Consider the following 19,277-nt stretch of genomic DNA (forward strand, 5'->3'; position numbering starts at 1 on the left):
GAGCAGAGCTCCTTGGCAGCAGGCACCTCCCTGTTGTGTAATTTAATGATGTTATGGCTGGCTTGCAAACAGTAAAACAGAAAGGCCGTGACGTTATCTTAATAGGATTTTGCTTGCTGAACTCCGAATGTCACTGGCACTGCTCCCCAGCGTAGCAGAGGGGACGCAAACCACCCCAGCGCCAGCAGCTTCTGCTGCTCGCAAACAGCAGAAATTAAAATTCAAGGTTCAAGGCATTTATCTCCTACAACCCCTTGCATCTGATCCCTGCTAAAATCCCACGTGCACCAAGCTAGCTGGCTGCTAACCCGCTCCGAAAGCGGGGTTTTTGCGGCAGCAGCATGTTTGTTTCCTTCCTCCATCAAATCTCAGCGGCACCCGTCGCCGATGCACCGGATCGACGTCGCGAGGAGCTGCTGAAAGCATCAGCGTGCTAATTGCACAGATATCCTCCTCTCCTAGTGCCATATTTTAATACATGTTTCAACTGCTTTAAAGCATTCAAGGGACTTTAACAGCCAGGCACAGCGTGCCCCCGAAGGTTGCTGGTTGATAGCTTTCTGCTGTAAAACCGATCTGGCAAGTTGAGCTGGGCCAGCCGGCAAACTAGATAAGATTACATTTTCCACACCTGAAAAGAAAAGGTTGTAATAAATCCTTTGAAGGACTAAATCTGGGTGATTATAAAATGCATATTTTCCCTGCTTCCATTTTACCTCTTTATTAGGAGGAAGCGAGGGCGGTTTGTAAATAGCTGGGAATCCCCGCTTGGCAAGAGGCCCTGGGATTTGTTCAAAGTGGCCATTTGTTTTCTTGCGGTCTCTGATATGCGCTGCCCCGCGCTCCGCCGGGAACTGCGGGAGAGGAGCTTGTAATGGACTTTAATGGAATTAGGGGCTTTTATGGAGGTCGGCTCAGAGCGGCGTGACTTTCGCTGGGAAGCAGAGGAGGCACTGCGGATTCCTAAGCAGAAACATGTGGAAAACACAGAGCAAAAGCTGGAAGGTGAGGTGTGTAAGGGGAGGGAATCACTTGTGAGCGGGCTGATGGAATCAGAATGAAGGCAGAAAAGCTTTTAGGAAAAAAACCCAAACACCTTCTTCAGGTTGCAAGCAAGTTTCAGGGGGACACATTTAGCTTCTACCAGACCCCTCCTTCCTCTTGCGCTCCCGCAAAATAATAACCTGAACCTCTTTCCTGGGCGGGTACCAAAGGCTGCGGATCAGAGCATCTTCTCTCAGGAGGGACCTTAAAAGGGACCTTGCAACTCTTGCACCCCAGAAATGCGAGGCAGCACATTCGCACAGCAGTTTGCCTGGATGGGGTGAAGTGGAGCGGGGTGATAGGTGGTGCCAGCGCGTCTTATAGCCCTCCAGATCTCATATCATTTTCCTTTTACTCTTCTCTACTTACGCTTCCATCCCTGGGACCCCACTCCCCGTTCCACCCTCCTACCCAGTCCACGTTCCGACTCCTGCGCAGTCCTTACTCCACAAAAAAACATTTCCCCACAGCCAACTGCACTCCTGCAGCTCCCACCACCCGGGGATGAACAGGGAGAGCAGCCCGGGGTGCACATGGGCTGGGCACCATCACTGACGCGACCAAGAAAAGCAAAAGCATTTACATTCATGGGGAGGAAGGAAATGTTCTGCAGCCCTGCCTCCTCTGCCACAGCCCTACTGCACTGCTCGGCTTGGAAGTGCTTGGCACTTTTCCCCACCTTGTAAATAAGTGATTACTGTGATGAAAATAATTAAGCAACCTAGCCTTTTAAGTGACTAATAGAAGGCAATAATTTATATGTGTGAGGTTTATGGAAGTGATGGAGGCCTTTTAGCAGGTCTCGCCGAGGAACTTTTTTCTGTTTTGGGTCTTTGGGGTTTTTTTAAACATATCAGAGCACGGAAAATAATATAACGAAGCCTAAAGAGCTGCAGAGCATGGATGAGACCCTCATGAGACCAGTCACTCACCACTTCAAGATTTCGGTGGCCCTGGGACTACTGTGATACAGCAAAGCCTTGCCCCAACGTGGCATCCAACAGCTCAGCCCCCACTGACCTGGAGAAAGCACAGGAGCCCCAGGTTTTGCCCAGACTCTGCTTTTCCAGCCTGGGGGATCACGCTGCATCCAGGCCTGGTGTGGTGGGTGACAAGGGAGGCGAGGACATGCCCACCTGCCTCCTCAAAGGAAGCTGAAGAGCAATAATCCGCTTGACAGTGCCTTTTAATCACTGTCTCCCTGGGCCATATTTGAATGGATGTCCTAGAGGTGTGAGGCTTGCTAGAGCATTACCAAATTCCCAGGCAATCTGAACTCTTGTGCACATTCATAATTAAAAATTCCCTGCTAAGTCGCGTGTTTTTGTAAAAGCATTATCGTTCCTCTGAGCTCCGTGTCCTGCAGCATCCTGCAGAAGGCTAGCAGGAGGCAATTTAGACACAGAACAATTTTCCTCCTGCTGGAAAAAAGGCAGATTTCTGCTCCTCGGGGACACAGCACAGAGAGAGAAAGGAAAAAAAAAAAAAAAACCCGACCAAAAACCCCAAGCCCAGACTGTAATCTGCGAGGCCACATTTCACATCTGTTTTTGCAATGTTAACTTTTATAAAAGGGCTGGGAATAACACAATCAATTTACTTTTCATTTTGGAGGGTTATAAATTTAAAAGCAAGGCTGGTGCACAGCGGAGCTAGAACACTGAAACTTATTTTCAAAAAAGCCAACCCTCTACTTACAGCAAATGTTGCTCCACTGAAAACAAAAGTGATTGTATGTATTTTTAGGCAATACTGATTTTTGAAAGTTACCAGACTGATTAACTCCAGATGATCCCAAAAGAACCACAGAAAACAACCAAGTTTGGGAAAGGTCAGTCCTTCCCGCAGTTGCTCCACGGACCCAAAACTTCTTGATCTATATTAACACCATAAATTAGACGTGTAATGCTATTCCAGAAACGCCAACCGCTCCCCACGCTGCTGTTCTCATCCTTCTTGTTTGCAGGCTTCAGAAGATAATAAACGAGGCGAGATGTCAGCACATCTTCCCACTCCCTCAGCTCTCTTCATTAGAGGAAGGCTCCTGACGTGCCCTCGCAACGCCCGCTCCGATTTTGTGCTTAGGGGCAGGCAGAGGACCAGGCAAGGATTCAATTAGCAGCCCACCTTTGGTTCATTTTTCATAAGCCTCACTTAAAAGTCGAGGTCAGCAAGGCTGTGATGCGCTGTGACTACAGTCGATCATGCTGCCCGAGAACCTCTAATTGCTTCCTCGTGCTAAGCCGTCCCCTCCTCCCTTTGGCTGGAAGCGCTCTGGGGCAGAGACTGTCCCTTTTTCTTCTGGCCTCCATGCTTCAGCATCTCCTCACCATGGCCAGGGCTCTTTGGCAGACATCTCCAAGCCCCAAGGGAGGTCCAACAGGCCTGTCATGGGTGGAAGCAGGTTGTAAGCACGCGGGTTGAACCCACAGCTCAGGACTCAGGGGTGAAGTTGCAAAAATCAGGTAGAAATAAGCAGCAGCGACTGTGCTGGCAGGAAACCCGCTTTCATCCCACAGCTCACAACACCAAACATGAACACTCCAGGCTCCCAGGCTCTCCTGGCACAGGCAAAGATACAGAAAAGGGCTGAAGACCAAAACCAGCCATGATGGGACCGAAAAGGAACCCACCCACCCTCATGCTTGGAGAACCAAGACTGCTGGCCTGGCAAAGGGGTCAAGGACACACATCCCGAGTCTTCCCCCTGCTACAAGGAGGAATAAAGGCATAAAACAATAATAAAGAGATTAACAGAGATCTTGCTATGACTAAGGCTAGCTCAAAGGAAACACTCATGGAAAGAGGGTTCTTCTTGACAGATGGATTCAATTTCAGTGTGCAAGGAAATAGTCTTCTGGGATCAAGGCTGCTCCTGTGAGAAGAGAAGTTTTCAACTGAGAAACAAGGGGACATGGTGATAATATAATCTCTGCCTCCACTTTTACTACCAGGAAGAAATAAAATACAGTTATGGCCACAAATAAAAAAAAAAAAAAAAAAGAGAATGCAGACAGAAAGAAGGAAGGAGATACAAATACATATGAGAAGGCAATTACTGACCAAGTTGACTAAGGAACTGGATGTGATCAATGAGAAGCAGCTAAAATGTTTATACAGTAATGAAAGCAGCCTGGGCAACAAGTGGAGAAACAAATTACTTGGGCAGGACACAAAAGAGGATACAGGGGAGATGAGAGGAACAGGGTGAAACAGAATTCCGAACTGGAAGATACACAACTGCAGCGTCCAACACTGGGAGGGCTTTGGAAGGAGTTTTTGGAAGAGGCAGAGGCAGATGGAAAACGGGAAAAAATGCAGTGTGAGTTTACCATAGGCGGATTGTGCCAGAAAACCTGAGGACCGATGTTCCAGATACAAGAAAAGCAGCAGATCTGATCCTGGCTTCCTTCAACAACACATTCCCCACGCTGCCTGCCCGGGAGGTGGCTACTGATGGGAGAGATCACGGGGCTGAGGGCAAGATTCGTGAGGTGGGCAAAGACCCAGGCAGAGGAGACAAAGCCCAGAGCATCCCGCGAGCCCCTGCGGTAGCCAGCCAGCCCCCTCAGACAGCCTTCAGCTCTCTGTAGCTCAACTTGACTTTCACCCCAAGACCCAGGTAACGCCTTGACCCTGAATCAGCGACTTGCCATTCTGACGAAGACATTCTACAAGGCTTCAGCACCACTCGGCACATCCTGCACCTACGGCAGCGAGCTGTAAGGTTCACCGGGGAGAGACCTGGGGGAGGCACCAGTACACAGGGATGGGATGCAGCAGGGACAAGAAAACAGATGAAAGATTGTACCGTTGGGAGGAGAGATGTTCTGGAAGTGTAGGAGCGCTGCAGACAAAGAACAGTTTTAGGCTGAGGTCTGATCAGGATAGGAAGGGAATAAATCAGGGTGGATGCCTGGGACAGCCAGAGCCAGGAGTGCCAGGGCCAGGCAGTCGCATCCCCACCAGCATGTCGGTACCTGCCCATTTTCAGGAACACCAGTCACAGCCGGCACGTGCCTGTCTCCAGCCCCAGGAGCTACAGGCAACAGAAGAGCCAGTACGTGGGCACCAGCTGTTTCAAAACACCTGGATGGATGAGACAGAGGAGATACCACACAAGAGGTACATGTGTAACAGCACCTCCAAGGAGGACCTGGCCCAGAGAGGTGCCAAGTACCCAAATCCACACCACCCACCCATGGGCAGCAGCCAGGGGGGTGCCCAGACCTCGGAGGACACCTGGGAGCTCAGCGGTGACCGAGTACCTCCCCACTGCTTCTCTGGGAGATCTGGGATGAACGTGAGCAAGGTGGAGCCATTCCTGGTCCCCTCCACAGGGGCATCAACAGCCAAGACCTCCGGTCATAACAAAGGGTGACAGTGCCAGCCACCCCCAACGCCCGCAGCCCCACGGAGGTGCTGGCAACCAGCAGCAAGCTGCTAGCAGATGGCAGAGACGCGGGGGGCACAGGGAGGAGGGGCCACGAGATGCTGGTGGCTTTTGGGAGGGATGGCCGCAGCCGAGCCGGTTCCCATCCAGGACGACAGCTTGCATATGGATAAACAACGAGATAATTACAACCTTTGGGGGCGGGGGTGGGGAGAAAAGCCCATGGCTGCAGCGTCCTCCTGCTGCCAGCTCCTGCAACCCATACGTCCCACACGGCTCCCTTCGCAGCCTCATCACGAGAAAATTACTCGCCATAAAAGCCCTGGCTAGAGCACGGCATTAGATACAGCTGTGAAACCATTTATCTATTGATAGACCCCTATTGTCAGGGACTGGGGTTTGGCTTTCGTGCGAGCGAGCAATTTGGAAAAGGGAAAAAAAAAAATCCAACAAAAATGACAACCCAAAAAACCTACCAACTAACAAACAAACAAATAAAGAAGGAGAGAGACAATACCCGACAGCTTGCAGGGTTTCCAGGCCTCTGCCAGCTGGGAAGCTAAGCGTATGAAATATGCATCGCACTGAACAAAGCAAACTGCAACGTTCAGTGCTGGAGAGCTGTAACCCTTTCCTGTGCGCCAGAGCCAGGCACGGCGAGAGCAACATCCCTGGGCTGCCAAAAAGTTATGTGGAAAAAAAAAGACCAGGAGAAAAAGCACCTGGGGCTGTGGGTAAGGATTATGGAGCCTGCCTATGTGGCCAGACACTCAACAGGCAGCTGGTTAAGGTAGGTTAAAAGTTTAGGAACCGCTTCGGGTGTGAGCGGCTACAGGAGTAAGAGCTGGGATGGCTCCAAGCAGGCAAAGCTGCTGCTGTCCCCCAACATCTGCTTCCACCCCTCCGCTCCCCGGGGATGCGGCGGAGGAGAAGCACTTTGAATGCTCTCTCCGGGGCCCCACACTCGGCATTGCCATGCTCCTGCGCAGGGAGGAGGAGGGGGACACTGTGACAGGGCACGGGCGCTGTGACCCGGATGGGGAGTGTCCTCGCTGTCCCACGGCAGGTGGCCCCATCCCACACCAGGTCGCAGAGCATCCTCGGCTGGGAACAGAGCGGGCAGCGAGGCAGTCTCATCAGGCTGCAGCACCTTGCTTTGGTGTTGGCAGTGATGGTGCAGCTTCAGGCGGGGCACGGCCGACAGCCCGATCGCCTGCGGCTGCGTCTCAGGGTGCAGCAATGATTCACAAGGAAGCGGCGCGAGAGCCAGCTAGAAAATGTGAGCAAACTGGATGCGACAGAGCACAAGGCTCAGGAGAGCCGCGAGATCAGAGGGCTGGAGCACGGGCGTGAAAGGAATCCAGCACTCTAATCAAGGGATGGGAGAAAACGAAGGGAGGAACAGAGATCCAGCAAACTTTCAGCTAAGTAGATTATTGATCTTCAGGGTGTGCCAGAAACTAGCTTTGCAAATTACAGCAGTCCCCTGCTGCAGGCTCAGGCACTTACCGGATGGCAAAGCAGAAACGCTCCCCACCTCCCCGCTCCTGCCACCCACACGCCTTCCTCCGTCGAGCTCCTGTTTGCATCTCACTGAGGCAGGACACACAAACGTGTCCAAAGGGTGACGAGGTGAAAGGAAAGGGGTGAAACGGCGCGATGCACCGGCATCTAACGGGAGAGGCCGTGTTAGTGGGGAAGAAACAGCTCGGAGAAAGTCTGTTGTCTTCTGTTGTTGAGAGGGAGCAGAAGGCCAAAAGCTCAGCCCAACGCGAGCAGGGAAGGCGGTGATCTTGCGAGGCTCGGCACAGCTAAGCAAATAATTTCCTTGGCAAAGGCAGGCGCTCTTTCCGCTGGCAGTCAGGAGGGTTTCTGCACAGCGGAGCCGAGGTGTGAACGCCTCGCAGATTGCCCTGACAATGCGCCTAACCCCCAGCTCCAAGATCACCTGCTCGCAGGAGCCGTGAGAAGTGACAGCTTGGAGCCCAGCTCTTACCAGGGTGCTCAGCATCCCACCGGATCTGCCCCACCGTGCTCACCCTCAGCCCTCCGCGCTGCCAGGCACAGCCGCCCCACAGCACGGCTGCCCCACGGCACAGCCCCGTGCCCCCGCCACGGCTGGGACCGGCTCCGGTTTGGCAGTTTCATTATTATTTGTGCAGTGGCACAGATGTGCGCCGCGCTTTCCGGGTACGGAGAGAGGTCTCTGCCCTGAAAGTCGTACAGCTGAAGCAGACAGCAGACGCTCCCTGTGCCGGCCCGGCTGTCGGGAGGTGTTTATTTCCAGCAATCCATTACGTGACATTTGGTAATTTTTCATAGCATCAATGCCAAACCAGAGAGAAATGCCTGGAGCAGGGATGGTGTTGCGGATGCTCCAATCAAACCTGAGCAGAGCGGGCGCTGCGTGCCTCCTGCCACCGGCCCCACCACCATCCTGCCACTGGGACCCTTCTGCCTTTGCCACAGACCTCCCAGTGAACACGCTGTAAGCCCCAGAGCCCTCCTGCGAGGGAGGCAAGGAAGTATTTGTTTATCCCTTTTCATAAGGGACAAGCAAAAGGCCATGCCAGGGTTGTCTGGTGGCACATGTAGGGAGGGTGACACCAACCAGGTCTTCTCATCCCAGGGACAGCCCCTCTGCTGTGGAGGAGCTGATTTTAAATAAAGCCAGGCCTTGCTTTGACTGATGGAGCGTGATGAGCACTTGGACTGTGAGATCCTCCTCGTTTTAAATAAATTCCACTGACGTACTCTCTTCTGACATAAATTATTAACCAAGCATGATACACAGAGTGTGCCAGCAGCAGCATCTCAGGGCAGGAGTGGGCAGCAGGTGAGACTCTCTGCCTGCAACCACAGGTGTGAAGCAGTTAAATTACACCATCCCTGGGAGAAGAGGTGTGTCACCATGGCTGCCACCTGCCCGCCAGCATGGCCTACGCGATGGAAAGTCACACTCCATACCCGGGCCACACGAAAACCAAACTCCTGGCATCTCCCCACGTCCGTCCCTGCCAAGACACGCTGAGAGCAGCAACTGTTTTTCCCACCTTGCCCCACAGCCCTTCTGACAGTCCCAGGGACGGAGGCAGCCAGCTCCACTCTGCTCCTGGAAATGCTGTGGATGTCCTGCAGGTACCCAGCCAGCCAATGTCTCCTAGGGTGGCCCCAAGCAAATGGGACCATTTCTTTCCCTTCAGCCTGAAGAAACTCCCTGAGGCAAGGGACAAGATGGGTGAGATGGGGACAGCCCTTCAGAGAGGGACCAACCTATCTAAGCAAACTCTACCACCTCCCCACACCCTCCCCGGTTGATGTCTTGAGAATTCACCAGAACATTCAAAAAAAACCCAAGGGAGAGCCTGACGGAAAATCAGCCATCAGAAAGGGGCATGGGGCCAACACCAGCACTGGTGGGAGCTCCTGGGAGCACCGTGAGACGTTGGTACGGACCTCAGCCGCCCGCGCTGGGGGCTGAAGGGTGTAATGGGAGAAATGGTGGGATAAAAGGGCAATTCCTCTGCCCCAAATATAAACTCTAGCAGCCTGAAGCCAGAGAAAACACAAGAGTTATGTGAGTCTCAGCAATCTGGGGGGTGGTGGGCTTCCAGCACCAGACACAGGTCATATGGGCTCCCCTTCTTCTCCAGTCACTCAATGCAACCAGAGGAAGGTGAAGGAGTACTGAGCAGAAAAAAAAATTATGTATTTTTTCCTCTCATATTTCAGAAGAACAACGTCCACATTTCATCCTGGAAGTAGCTGCACTTTGGGGATTCTTGTGTCTGAGACCTAATTGGTAAAGCACCCAGGGATCCCTTAGGGTAAAAAAGGCATTATAGAATCATTATTAAAACGGACACATTATATTTCATGTCTCAGTTCCACACAAGTGGAAAAAAAAAAAAGGCCAAGATCTAACCCCAGGATGAGGGGACAAAACCTTGAAACATAATACTCATCCAGTGAAGTGATAAAACAGGACACAGCTTCCTACACGTTGAGTGCTGCACTGGAGTGGCCGCTCCAGGTCTCCTGCTTTGCCACACCGCAGCAGTGACACACAATAAAGAGCAGCAAGCCTTTTTTTTGTTTTTAAAAAATAAAAGCCACAGTCCCTGGCCAGAGTGGCCCCTCTCAGCTTTCCCCTGGGCTCATTTTGCATGTCTGGGGTGGGATCCAACGCTCCGTTACGGCATCGGAACGCACAGAGCGACCTGCTGCAGTTGACCACAACCCGCACGCGGGGCTGCCTGTGGTCCCGCTGGCTCCAGCTGCCAGCACAGATAATCAAGAGAAAAAAAAAAAATAACGGCTTTCACCAGTACTTACACCAGCAGTGTCTCTGGTATACCCTGCCACAGAGCGGGAAGCTCCTCTGGAACCCTTGGCATGCACGTGGCTAGATGAGAAGCTATTTCCCCGGAGGAATGAATGAAGCCCCGCATTTCAGGTTGAATCTCATGCCTGCCTGTCTCCCACCCACGTAGTGCACACGACTGCTGGCGTAGTTTCTCTGGCACATACAGCATCTATCCACTCAGCCGAGCCCGTACATCACCTGGCTATCGATCTGCCCGAGGCGACGTGACCTGCACCCACAACGAGGGTGCAAAGGAGACGTGGTGGGAATGCAGACCCTGATCAGCCGTTTCTGAGGGGAGAGAAAGGGGCTGAGGCAGCAGAACACCCCCAACCCTGGGCTGGGGGCTGCTTCTGCAGGGGGGAACACACGGCACCCCAACATGGGGGCAGCTTATGGGGAAAGGGGCCCAACCACTTCACCACCAAGGAAACCCAGCTCCTGCGATACTAGCACTGCTGGTGCAGGTATCACCCGGCAGTTGGAGCTCGGCACAGAGCTGGACTTCCATCGAAACCCAATGGGTTTCCCCCTGCACCATTTTGAAATGAATGTAACCCCCAAGGCCACCAGTCCTGCCCTTCCAACTCTCATTGCTAAACGCCCAATCACACCCAGTGAAATAAACACAGACCCTATTTCTGGGGTGACAAATCACTCATCTTCCCTCCCTGACTGCAGCTATTTAGTGACTCTCTAGACCAGAGTAGGGTCCATCTGAATTTCCTTCTATGCCTTGCTCTTACCTTCTGTAGCAGACTTCAACTTTTTGTCCTGGCTTCCAAAGGCCAGGCACTGCTTCCACTGAGGCATCAACAGCCTCAGCAGATACAATATCATTTTCTTATACCGTAGCCCACAGCCCTTATACCACAGCCTTCACCTCCCACTCACATGCAGGGGGTGGTGTTTTCTCTCAGATGTTGTTCATCAAAGACAACACTTGTGTGTAACATACCACGGCCATAGTAACCCATCACAAGAACACAAGAAAGAGAAAACTCTAAATAGCATCACTGAGCTCCCGGGAATAACAGCAGTGCAAGCCTTGGTCCTTGGGGCTTCAAAGTGCTGGGGAGAAGAGAACTCTTCATGAGACAGAGCGAAGCAGCAGAGAACATGGCTGAGCACTACCTGTGTGTTGTCTTCATCTCCCTGAGCAAGGATGGTGTAGGAACGAGCACCGTTCTTCAAGGTCTCCGTGGCAATGCGCACTTCCACCCCTGGAAGTGGGGTGCCCACAGAACCTACGAAGGAAAACAAGACTGAAACAGTGGACAGCCTCTGGGAAACAACAAAATCAAGGATGCAAAAGAGCAGCTGCTTGTCTATCAATGGCATCTGCAGACTGTGCTGGCACTAAAGAACTTCCTAGCAGGGGGTTACCCTTCAGGAAGGCTTCGATCACATCGTATATCTGCGTGCAAATGTCACTGCGGTGCAATACGCCGTTGTTCGCTGAGCAGGCAGTGTTGCAAATGCCTAGGAAAACAAATGTGTCTCCAGCCCTGAACAGTCTCTCTTGGCCAGTCTTTGAAGACATCAGCACAGTTTCGTAGCTCAGTAATGAAGCTGTCTTTTTTTTTTTTTTAATAGAAAAAAGCACCATGAAACCTACACAAAGATGTGAAAAGAAAGAGCATAATGATTACTACAGTGGCTCACTGCTTCTCTATAGCCTGGACCTGACAGAGAAGGCAAAGGCTTAACAGTGTGAGAATTGCAAGGGATTATCTCAGGTTTATGAGACATCAATACACTGTATATAAAACACCATAGGAGAAAAGCAGAGATCAAAACCACACTGTTCTTCCACAGGTTTCAATTTTCAAAGCTGGGGAATCTGACACAGTGTCATGAACAACTGCTATTGAGCTCCAAGATGGTTCTGCGACCCAGAGCTCCCCAACCTGCAGCATCCCCACCCCTTGGTTTAGCACATGCTTTCTTGGTGAGCATCTGAAAGCACAGAAGAAAGGGCAGCTTTGTTCCTGCAACCTCTGTCTGAGGGGGGGGCTCCAGGATCAGCAGCAAGCAGGAGCTGTGGGCTTCTGCTGGCTCAGCAGGTTTCGCTCTGCATCCCAACGGCACAGGACAGCTCTCACGGCAAGATGATGCCCGTGACTTCCATCCCCTGCGAGTGGGGAGAGGGACATCAGCACAGAGCAACCTGTGGCTCAGGAGCACTGGACAGGTCTGACCTTAAATCAGTAAATGTATTCTTAAGAGATGATCAATTTTTCCCTCTGGAGAGTTCCCAGTTCAGGCATTTGGGTTCAAGTGGCATCTTCCCTATCCCGGTCTCATTCTCCCATTCAAGCCCCGGAGATCCGATATCTGTGACATCATGATTTTGTTTGCTACATTGGTCAGTTGCCATGGAAATAGATATGTCGTCGTAGCCCAGATTTATGGCATCCCTGCAGGATCAGCTAAGAGCAGATGGGCTATGAGGGAGTGAGATTTTATTGCAGCGAAACTACCCGAACAATTAGCAAATCTGGCAAGAAATAAACAGAAAGCGACGTGGCAGTTCTGTGATGTGTGTCTGTTCAGCTTGAAATTGCCTTCGGCATTCAGGTCAGCCAACACGCAGCCAGGTCCTTATCGCCTGGGCTGCTCCCAGCGCACGGCCAGACGCTGCCAGGAGTCAGGGACAGGGGACTGCAGCAGGGTAAGGAGGGAGAAGCATGTGCCAGAAGTCACGAGAAGCGCCCCGAGGTGCCGTGTAGAGGTATTTCTGTATTTTAAACAGTCTGGTACCTGCCATGGTAGACTCCAGGAGGACTCAAAAAGCAAGCTACAAGTCATGGAAAACACACCAAATGTTTGCACATCAAGCTTGCTTCTAGACTTCTACGGGAACATTTTCTCCCACGTGAAAAATGCCTCGTGCAAACAGCCTCCAACCTGCCTGTGAGAGGCAGCAGGGGACGGCGGGCAGATGCTGCAGAGCCAGCCTGGCAAAGCTCAGGGAGGGAGCAATAACCAGTGCAGAGAATTGCCATGGGCTCCCACACACTTGCCACCTCTGGAGGCTTTCAAATCAAGATCAGACAGATGTTTTCCTGGGAGACGCTTCTCCCCCGTCGGCAAGCTACCGAGCTCAATGCGGAAATGTGAGGGGCTGATTCACGGGCAGCAGCGCTCAATTAGTGCCCACTTCTAGTCCCAGTCTCTGAGAATGAAATGCCAAAGATCAGCACAGCGCTGTCAAACAAATCTGAAGACATAGAGAAGGCAACGTGTCCCCCCTGCGGTGTTTCAGATCGCAGTTACAAACACGGCTCCATCAATTTATTTCCTACTTGGCTAAAGTAAAACCAACATGTAAAGTCAGTTCCTTGTGGAGAGCTGTTTCTTTATATTTAGCCTGGAAAAGGCTTTCTGGTATTTAGGAAAAATGACAAGCTTAAAAATCAACATCTGTAAAGGCTGAAAATGCTCACAACATTGATTAGAGCTACACAAACCTGATGGGATTAATAAAATTTGTGCAAAAACAATGACTAGAGCTTCTCAGGCTCATCCGCCATGTCAAGATACACGCCGTGCCGACTCCAACAGGTCAGCAGAAGGTTGAGCCCACTCCCAAAGGAACTGCACCAGAGGTCCTGGCTTCACCAAGACCACAACTGGGGGTGATCAGAAGGGGGTTGACACTCAGCACTGGCTTCCTTTTGTCCCCAGCCATAACCCCGAGGGGAAACTGGGGAGAAATCCCTGCTCCTTCCCCTCTCGCTCCCTCCCAGCTCTCTCCAATTTGCAGGCTCCTGAATGTTAAGAAATGCTGGCAACATGCCCGTGGTGTCAGCTCAGCCGGCATCAGCCAGGCTGCAGTCAGGAAGGAGTGACACTATTATTCTTTCACCGGTTCTCCTCTGTTTAAAAAAGTTGTCAGCTCTTCCCAGATAAATTTAATTGGCCCTGCGGTCTGTGTCCTTTGGTATCTGGGGACCTCGATGCTGTTATGTGCGGTGGTGTCCTGGGAGAATTGAAACAGGCCAACGATAAGGCACTCAACAATCTCACTGTCAACAATACACGGAGTCCCCGCTGTAGGAGCTATTAGCCGCCTCTGATCTAAACCTCCAATTAAAGTGGTGATTAGGCCCAGTGAGGCATTCTCTGTCCATGAATTATTCATCTCCCTTCACAGTAACAGCACCAGGGGGATTAGAATGAGAGCTGGTGAAAACAGAGGCATTTTAAGCAGGGTTTTAACCATATACAAGCAAACATTTATCTTTCAAATCTTTCATCTTTTCTTCTTCTGGAAATTAAAGCCCCCACCACCATCCACACCACCACCCCTTCAGACCTGTGCTGCAGGTGGAGAGCGGTGCCACGCTGCCAGAGACACCGGTGGTGACACGGGCAGGCTCCGAGGACTCGACCCTTCCCCAGCCACACCAGGCGGGTGGGAGCAGGCAAGGGAAGCCCAGAACCTCTCCTCAGAGGCTCACGAAGCAGGAGAGAAGGACCTGTGCTGCTTCTGCTTTGGGAGAAATCCCCTGGCCAGCGTGAGTATCCCTGGACTCACCCTCGGAGTAAAGTGCCACGCTTGTGGCATTTCTTTATCAAAATAAAGCTGGTAATCACTTGGGCCAGCATGCGGGTGTGTGGTCACCATTGCCTAGTGCCTGTCCCTGTAACACCAGTGCCCTCTGAGGTCTTTCCCCTGGATATTTCACTCCCCGCCCCGCCCAGCCTCTGCTCCCGGGGCCTGTCAGTGCATTTGACTCTCAGTTGACTCCCACGCTGGATGCTCTGTGGTACCTGGTGACCTTACACCCCAGCCTCTGATGGGGCACTATATCAAAAGCTTTTCCACAGCTCCAGTAAATTATGCCTCAGCTTCACCCCTCTGCTTCCCAATTGACACTTCCTGAAATAAATTAATCAAGCCTATTCAATTATAGCGTTCTTTCTGTAAGGTTCCTCACTGATCCACACCTTTGTGAGATGCTTCTCTCCGCTCTCGGGGCTGCAGCGAGCCCCTGGATGGAGGCTGGAGTGATGGTCAGCCAGCCTTTATCCCCAGCCCCTCTGCTTCTAGCTGCATGAGAGGGTTTGTTCCCAGGTCCCCTGCGGACGCCAGTACCCTCAGGGGCCCTGTCCCAGCTCTGTTCAGCAGCACACCCACCCAGCTCTGGAGTAGGAGCTGCCCTTCTGGGCGCCAACATCTGTCCTGCCCACATTACTTTCAGTCTTATTTCCTTTCTCCTTTTGTCTCCTGGGATATTTCTAGAGCCTCCACTTGTTTCCCCTCCTGAAGATGAATGAAAAGCAAACATAACCAGGCCACAGGGACATTCAAATAATCTCTGCACCGTCACCCTGCGGCATGGGGCTCACGGACAGCTCGAGCTCGGGCAGGTGGGAATCTTGTTTCTCTGCCTGCTTCCCTCTCCTGCCTGCAGGGATGGGGCTTCTGGAGGAAGGGGAGGCTGGCTGGGCTGGGGCGGGGGAATGACAGATACTCTGCAAAAGTGAACCAGAGTTTGTATTTCGCACTGCCACCTCCCCCCCCCCCCCCCGAGCACTGCATGGGGGAGCTGCAGCTTCTCCTCTCCCTGTGCGATCCCTGCAGGGCCCGGCCTCTGCATCCCAGGGGACTGGGGTGCTGTGGGAAGCCACAAACACCCAGGACAGCCCCCCTGGGTAACATCGGTCCCCCAAGATGATGCATATGGTGCCAGGCACGCGCAGACGGCATGCGGGGAGGAGAAGGTGGCATAGTGGTGGGCTGGGTTGCTTGGCAGACAGATGGCCACGTTTTTAACCAAAGGAAGGGTGGGGGCATTTTATATTTTTAATGTTTCAGATCAATTTCTTTCTAGGTTACATAAAGTACAGATATTGATAGGAGTCACAAAGTGTAGCTAAGAGAAGTGAAGGAAGACAAGGAGAGAACAGAACCAGAGTATACAACGAGGTGTGACAATTTCTAATTCCTGAAGAGTCAAGAAACTTGCACTAAAATAAGAGTGAGCAGACATCCTATTTTAAATGTTCAGCACTGATCAGTTGGACATGAACTCCTGCGTGGGGAATCCTGTGTCACCACCACACACTAATATAATTTCACTGAGCAGAAGCTGAAGTCCCACCACAGTGCTTGAACTTTGCACATCATAAAGCATGAATGTGGGCTCTGCCTCCTGGACAGACCCAGCCTGGATTTGGGGGTCAGTGTGCATCCCTGTGAGCTCTGCACACACAGCTCTGCCAGGCCACCACGGCCAGTGATCCCAGGGAAAGCCACCAGCCACTTCCCACGCACCCACACCCGCTCCTGGCTTCCCAAAGCCAATTCCCCTGCCAGCATCGTGGTTCCTACGGCGACCTGCTCCTCAATCACGACAAATGGCAATTAGATGTTTATTCTCTGTGATGATAAAACCCAAGAACACTCCACACACAGCCAAATGCCTCCCAAGAGTGCACACCCTCTAGAGACTCCTACCTGGGACGCGGACTCCATGCAAAGGGTTAGAAAGCGCCATCCCAATCTCCGTCATCCCATACCTCTCCAGCAGTGTGTGCCCAGTGATGCTCTTCCACTTCTCCAGGACAGGCACAGGCAGGGCTGCTGAGCCAGACACCATTAATCTGCACAAGGAAATGGGTTGTTGGGTGTTGGAATGGGCTGCCCAGGGCAGGGGGGGAGTCCCCATCCCTGGAGGGGTTGAAGAGTCGGGTTGACCCAGCGCTGAGGGATCTGGTGGAGTTGGGAACGGTCAGGGTGAGGTTCATGGTTGGACTGGAGGAGCTTCAAGGGCTTTCCCAACCCAGATGATTCTGTGATTGTGTGAAACTCCATGTAAGAAAGTATCCAAGATCACCTTTGCTCCAGGGAATCTGCGGTCTAACCCAGGGTTACATAAAGCCTGCTGCTACGTAAAACCTTAAGCCAGAAGTCCCAAAAGCCTTTTAACTGCTACCAAGGATGTTCCTCACATCCAGAAGTTTCTCTGGCTGATGTGGTTTTTAAGTTAAGATGGGACAGCCTCCTAAAAAGAGATACTGCAGTACGATCTTGGGTTGCAGGACAAAGCCCTTAGCCTTGTGTTATGCAGGGTGACATATAAAGAGCAGACAGACCCCTTCTGGCTTTACCATGCAAGAGTGGCTCATAATTAAATAACATCACCCTGGTTCTTGTCAAAGAGACATTAATGCACAACCACCAGCACTGCAAAGAGATGATGCTGAAAAGAAACTTCAGCAGATCTACCGTGGGGACAGCCCTTGCCCAGAGGGGCATCGCTCACCTACCTGATGTTCTCTTGGCAAAAGGCACGCACGAAATCCTGGACTTGGGGCTGAGAGAAATGCTCGTCATAATACTGTATCAGCTTGGCATAGATAGTGGGCACTGCCATGAAGACACTGATACGGGGAGCCTGGGAGCTTAGCAACTTCTTCCAAACCTAGAAAGGAAGGGAACAGACACATAAAAAATATACCCCAAGGTAAAGCGTAGAGGGAAGCGATCATCAGCGCTGTCAGTGCCAACTCCTCAGCACGTTTGAAGAGGTTCACAAGGGAGGGCTCTGCAAACACTTCACAGGGCAGCAAGTCCCGCCACTGCTCCTTCATAGGGTGCAAGGGGAAACTGAAGTGCAGGACTGCAACAGACTGGGTGAAAGCAAAGCCACCCTGGGCTGGTCACAAACAGTCAAACCTCGGCTATTCGAGACTCCTGTAAAGTACAAACAACTGGAAGGCTGTTGCGTGCACCTCATCCACGTCCAGAACAACAGCTCCCAACCCTCATCATGCCCCTCATTGCCCAAAGCACAATATTCAACTCTCTCATCCCATGAGTGGACCAGCCACCTGCTTTCACTCTCAATGAGCACAAGATGATGGAAACTGGAGGATTTTTTAGTACCGTCATGTTACAGCCAAGAATTTGCTCATGAGGACATAAAGCTTGTGGTAGAATCAGTTAATTCCCTCATCATACACAGCTCTTCCAAGGCCACACAAAGCCACCAGCTTTTCAAAGCATGGGAGCTCCTCTTTGGAAAGACACTAAGCCACATCTGAAGAACACAGGTAGGAGCCCACTGACTTGAACCTTTGAGGCAGAAATGCTTTTAAAACAGATGACAGGGCTGGGAAGAGAGATATGCACTGTAACTGGGAGTAAGACTCCACTGCAATGGAAACTGTCATCTTTTGGGGAGCAGGCATAGAGAGACATACCCCAGTGAGCTCAGATCAGCTCAGACACCGCAGGTAAAACCAGGAGACAGCAGCTAGCCAGGAGGGCCACTACACCAACCATGCTCTTCCTGAGAGAAATGGTCCCAGCAGGACCGATGTCTTTCAGCTACAATTCCTGCTAACCTGTGGGAATGACAAATGGGGGCAAATTCCACGAGCTGGCTCTGCTGGGAGGGGGGGATGAAGACTAAGCAAGCCCCGGTTGCTGCCCTGGCTGAGCAGCCCCACCTGGGAGCAGTTAGCAATGGGTAGGAGCCGTAAACATTGCAGTTGGGCCCATTCCTTCCACAGCTCGCCACTCTTCCCCCTAGGTAAGCTCTTCCCAAGACAGGAACGATCCAAAGCCATCAATAAATAAAAGGCTATGGTGACGGCCGCCTCTTTCCTTTCGCTCCGGTCCCTGCCCCGCTGGTGACAAATGTATTTCTTAACAGCTCCTGACAAGGCGCACCGCCTCTCCCCTCCCTGCCCGCGCACGCTCAGCTGCACACAGGCGCGTGTGACTGCGAGAAAAAGCAGGAATTGATTGAAGGTGAACAAGTGATTCTCCTTCATGCTGTCACTCTGCCCCTTCCCCTCCGTCCTGCTCGCTCAGGCTCCGTTTCATTACTTTCTACTTCGCTGCGCCGGCGCTGCCTCCCCCCGTGTCTCTCACTCCACTGCTTCAGAACAATCAGCTCCTAAAAAAACCCTACCACCACCATGTTGTTATTCTTAAGAGAGCAGGACACATCCAACAAAGGCACTATCCCACCAAACAGAAGGGAGTTGATGCTGCCTCCCAGCCCAGAGATATTCCTCGATGGGGCGAGACAAACACACAAGATAGAAACCCCCCCCCCGACACCTGGGGAGCTGGGACATGGGTGCTGCGAGATCCCCTCGGCATCAGGGAGAGCAGAGAAGGAACGTGACTTGCCCAGACCGATGGGTGACATGCCCAGAGAGGGAACACCACACTCACTTGCAGAAAGCCCACCTACCAGCACGATCCCCTAAAACAGGCTGGAATAGGCAAAATTGCATTTAGAAGGATCTAACCCCACCATACTCCTCCCAGTCTTTTTCCCCAAAGACCTTTTTCTCTTCAACCCCCCAATATCTTTCCCCTTCGAGGCAGCAGGATGGAGAAGGACCTCTCCAAAGCTGAACACACAGACCTGCTGTCCTCAGCCTAGTGCTCCCAAGAGCCACTGCCTTGGGCAGGGAGAGAGGTGGGATGGCAAGCAGGGATCA

General features: G+C 52.1%; 1 protein-coding gene across 8 annotated transcripts in view; it reads right to left on the minus strand.

The window, feature by feature from the left end:
• Positions 1-19,277, minus strand: part of ACSF3 (acyl-CoA synthetase family member 3) — a 63,558-nt gene that overhangs the window by 30,605 nt on the left and 13,676 nt on the right. For all 8 annotated transcript variants that reach the window (XM_074839253.1, XM_074839252.1, XM_074839258.1 and 5 more), the window contains 3 exons: positions 17,085-17,239; positions 16,273-16,418; positions 10,938-11,050 (listed from right to left, as the gene is read on the minus strand). In XM_074839253.1, coding sequence (XP_074695354.1) covers positions 10,938-11,050; positions 16,273-16,418; positions 17,085-17,239 — 414 coding nt within the window. The remainder of the gene's footprint in view (positions 1-10,937; positions 11,051-16,272; positions 16,419-17,084; positions 17,240-19,277) is intronic.

Source organism: Strix aluco, chromosome 14, assembly GCF_031877795.1.
Source record: "Strix aluco isolate bStrAlu1 chromosome 14, bStrAlu1.hap1, whole genome shotgun sequence".
In the NCBI taxonomy this organism is placed as follows: Eukaryota; Metazoa; Chordata; class Aves; order Strigiformes; family Strigidae; genus Strix; species Strix aluco.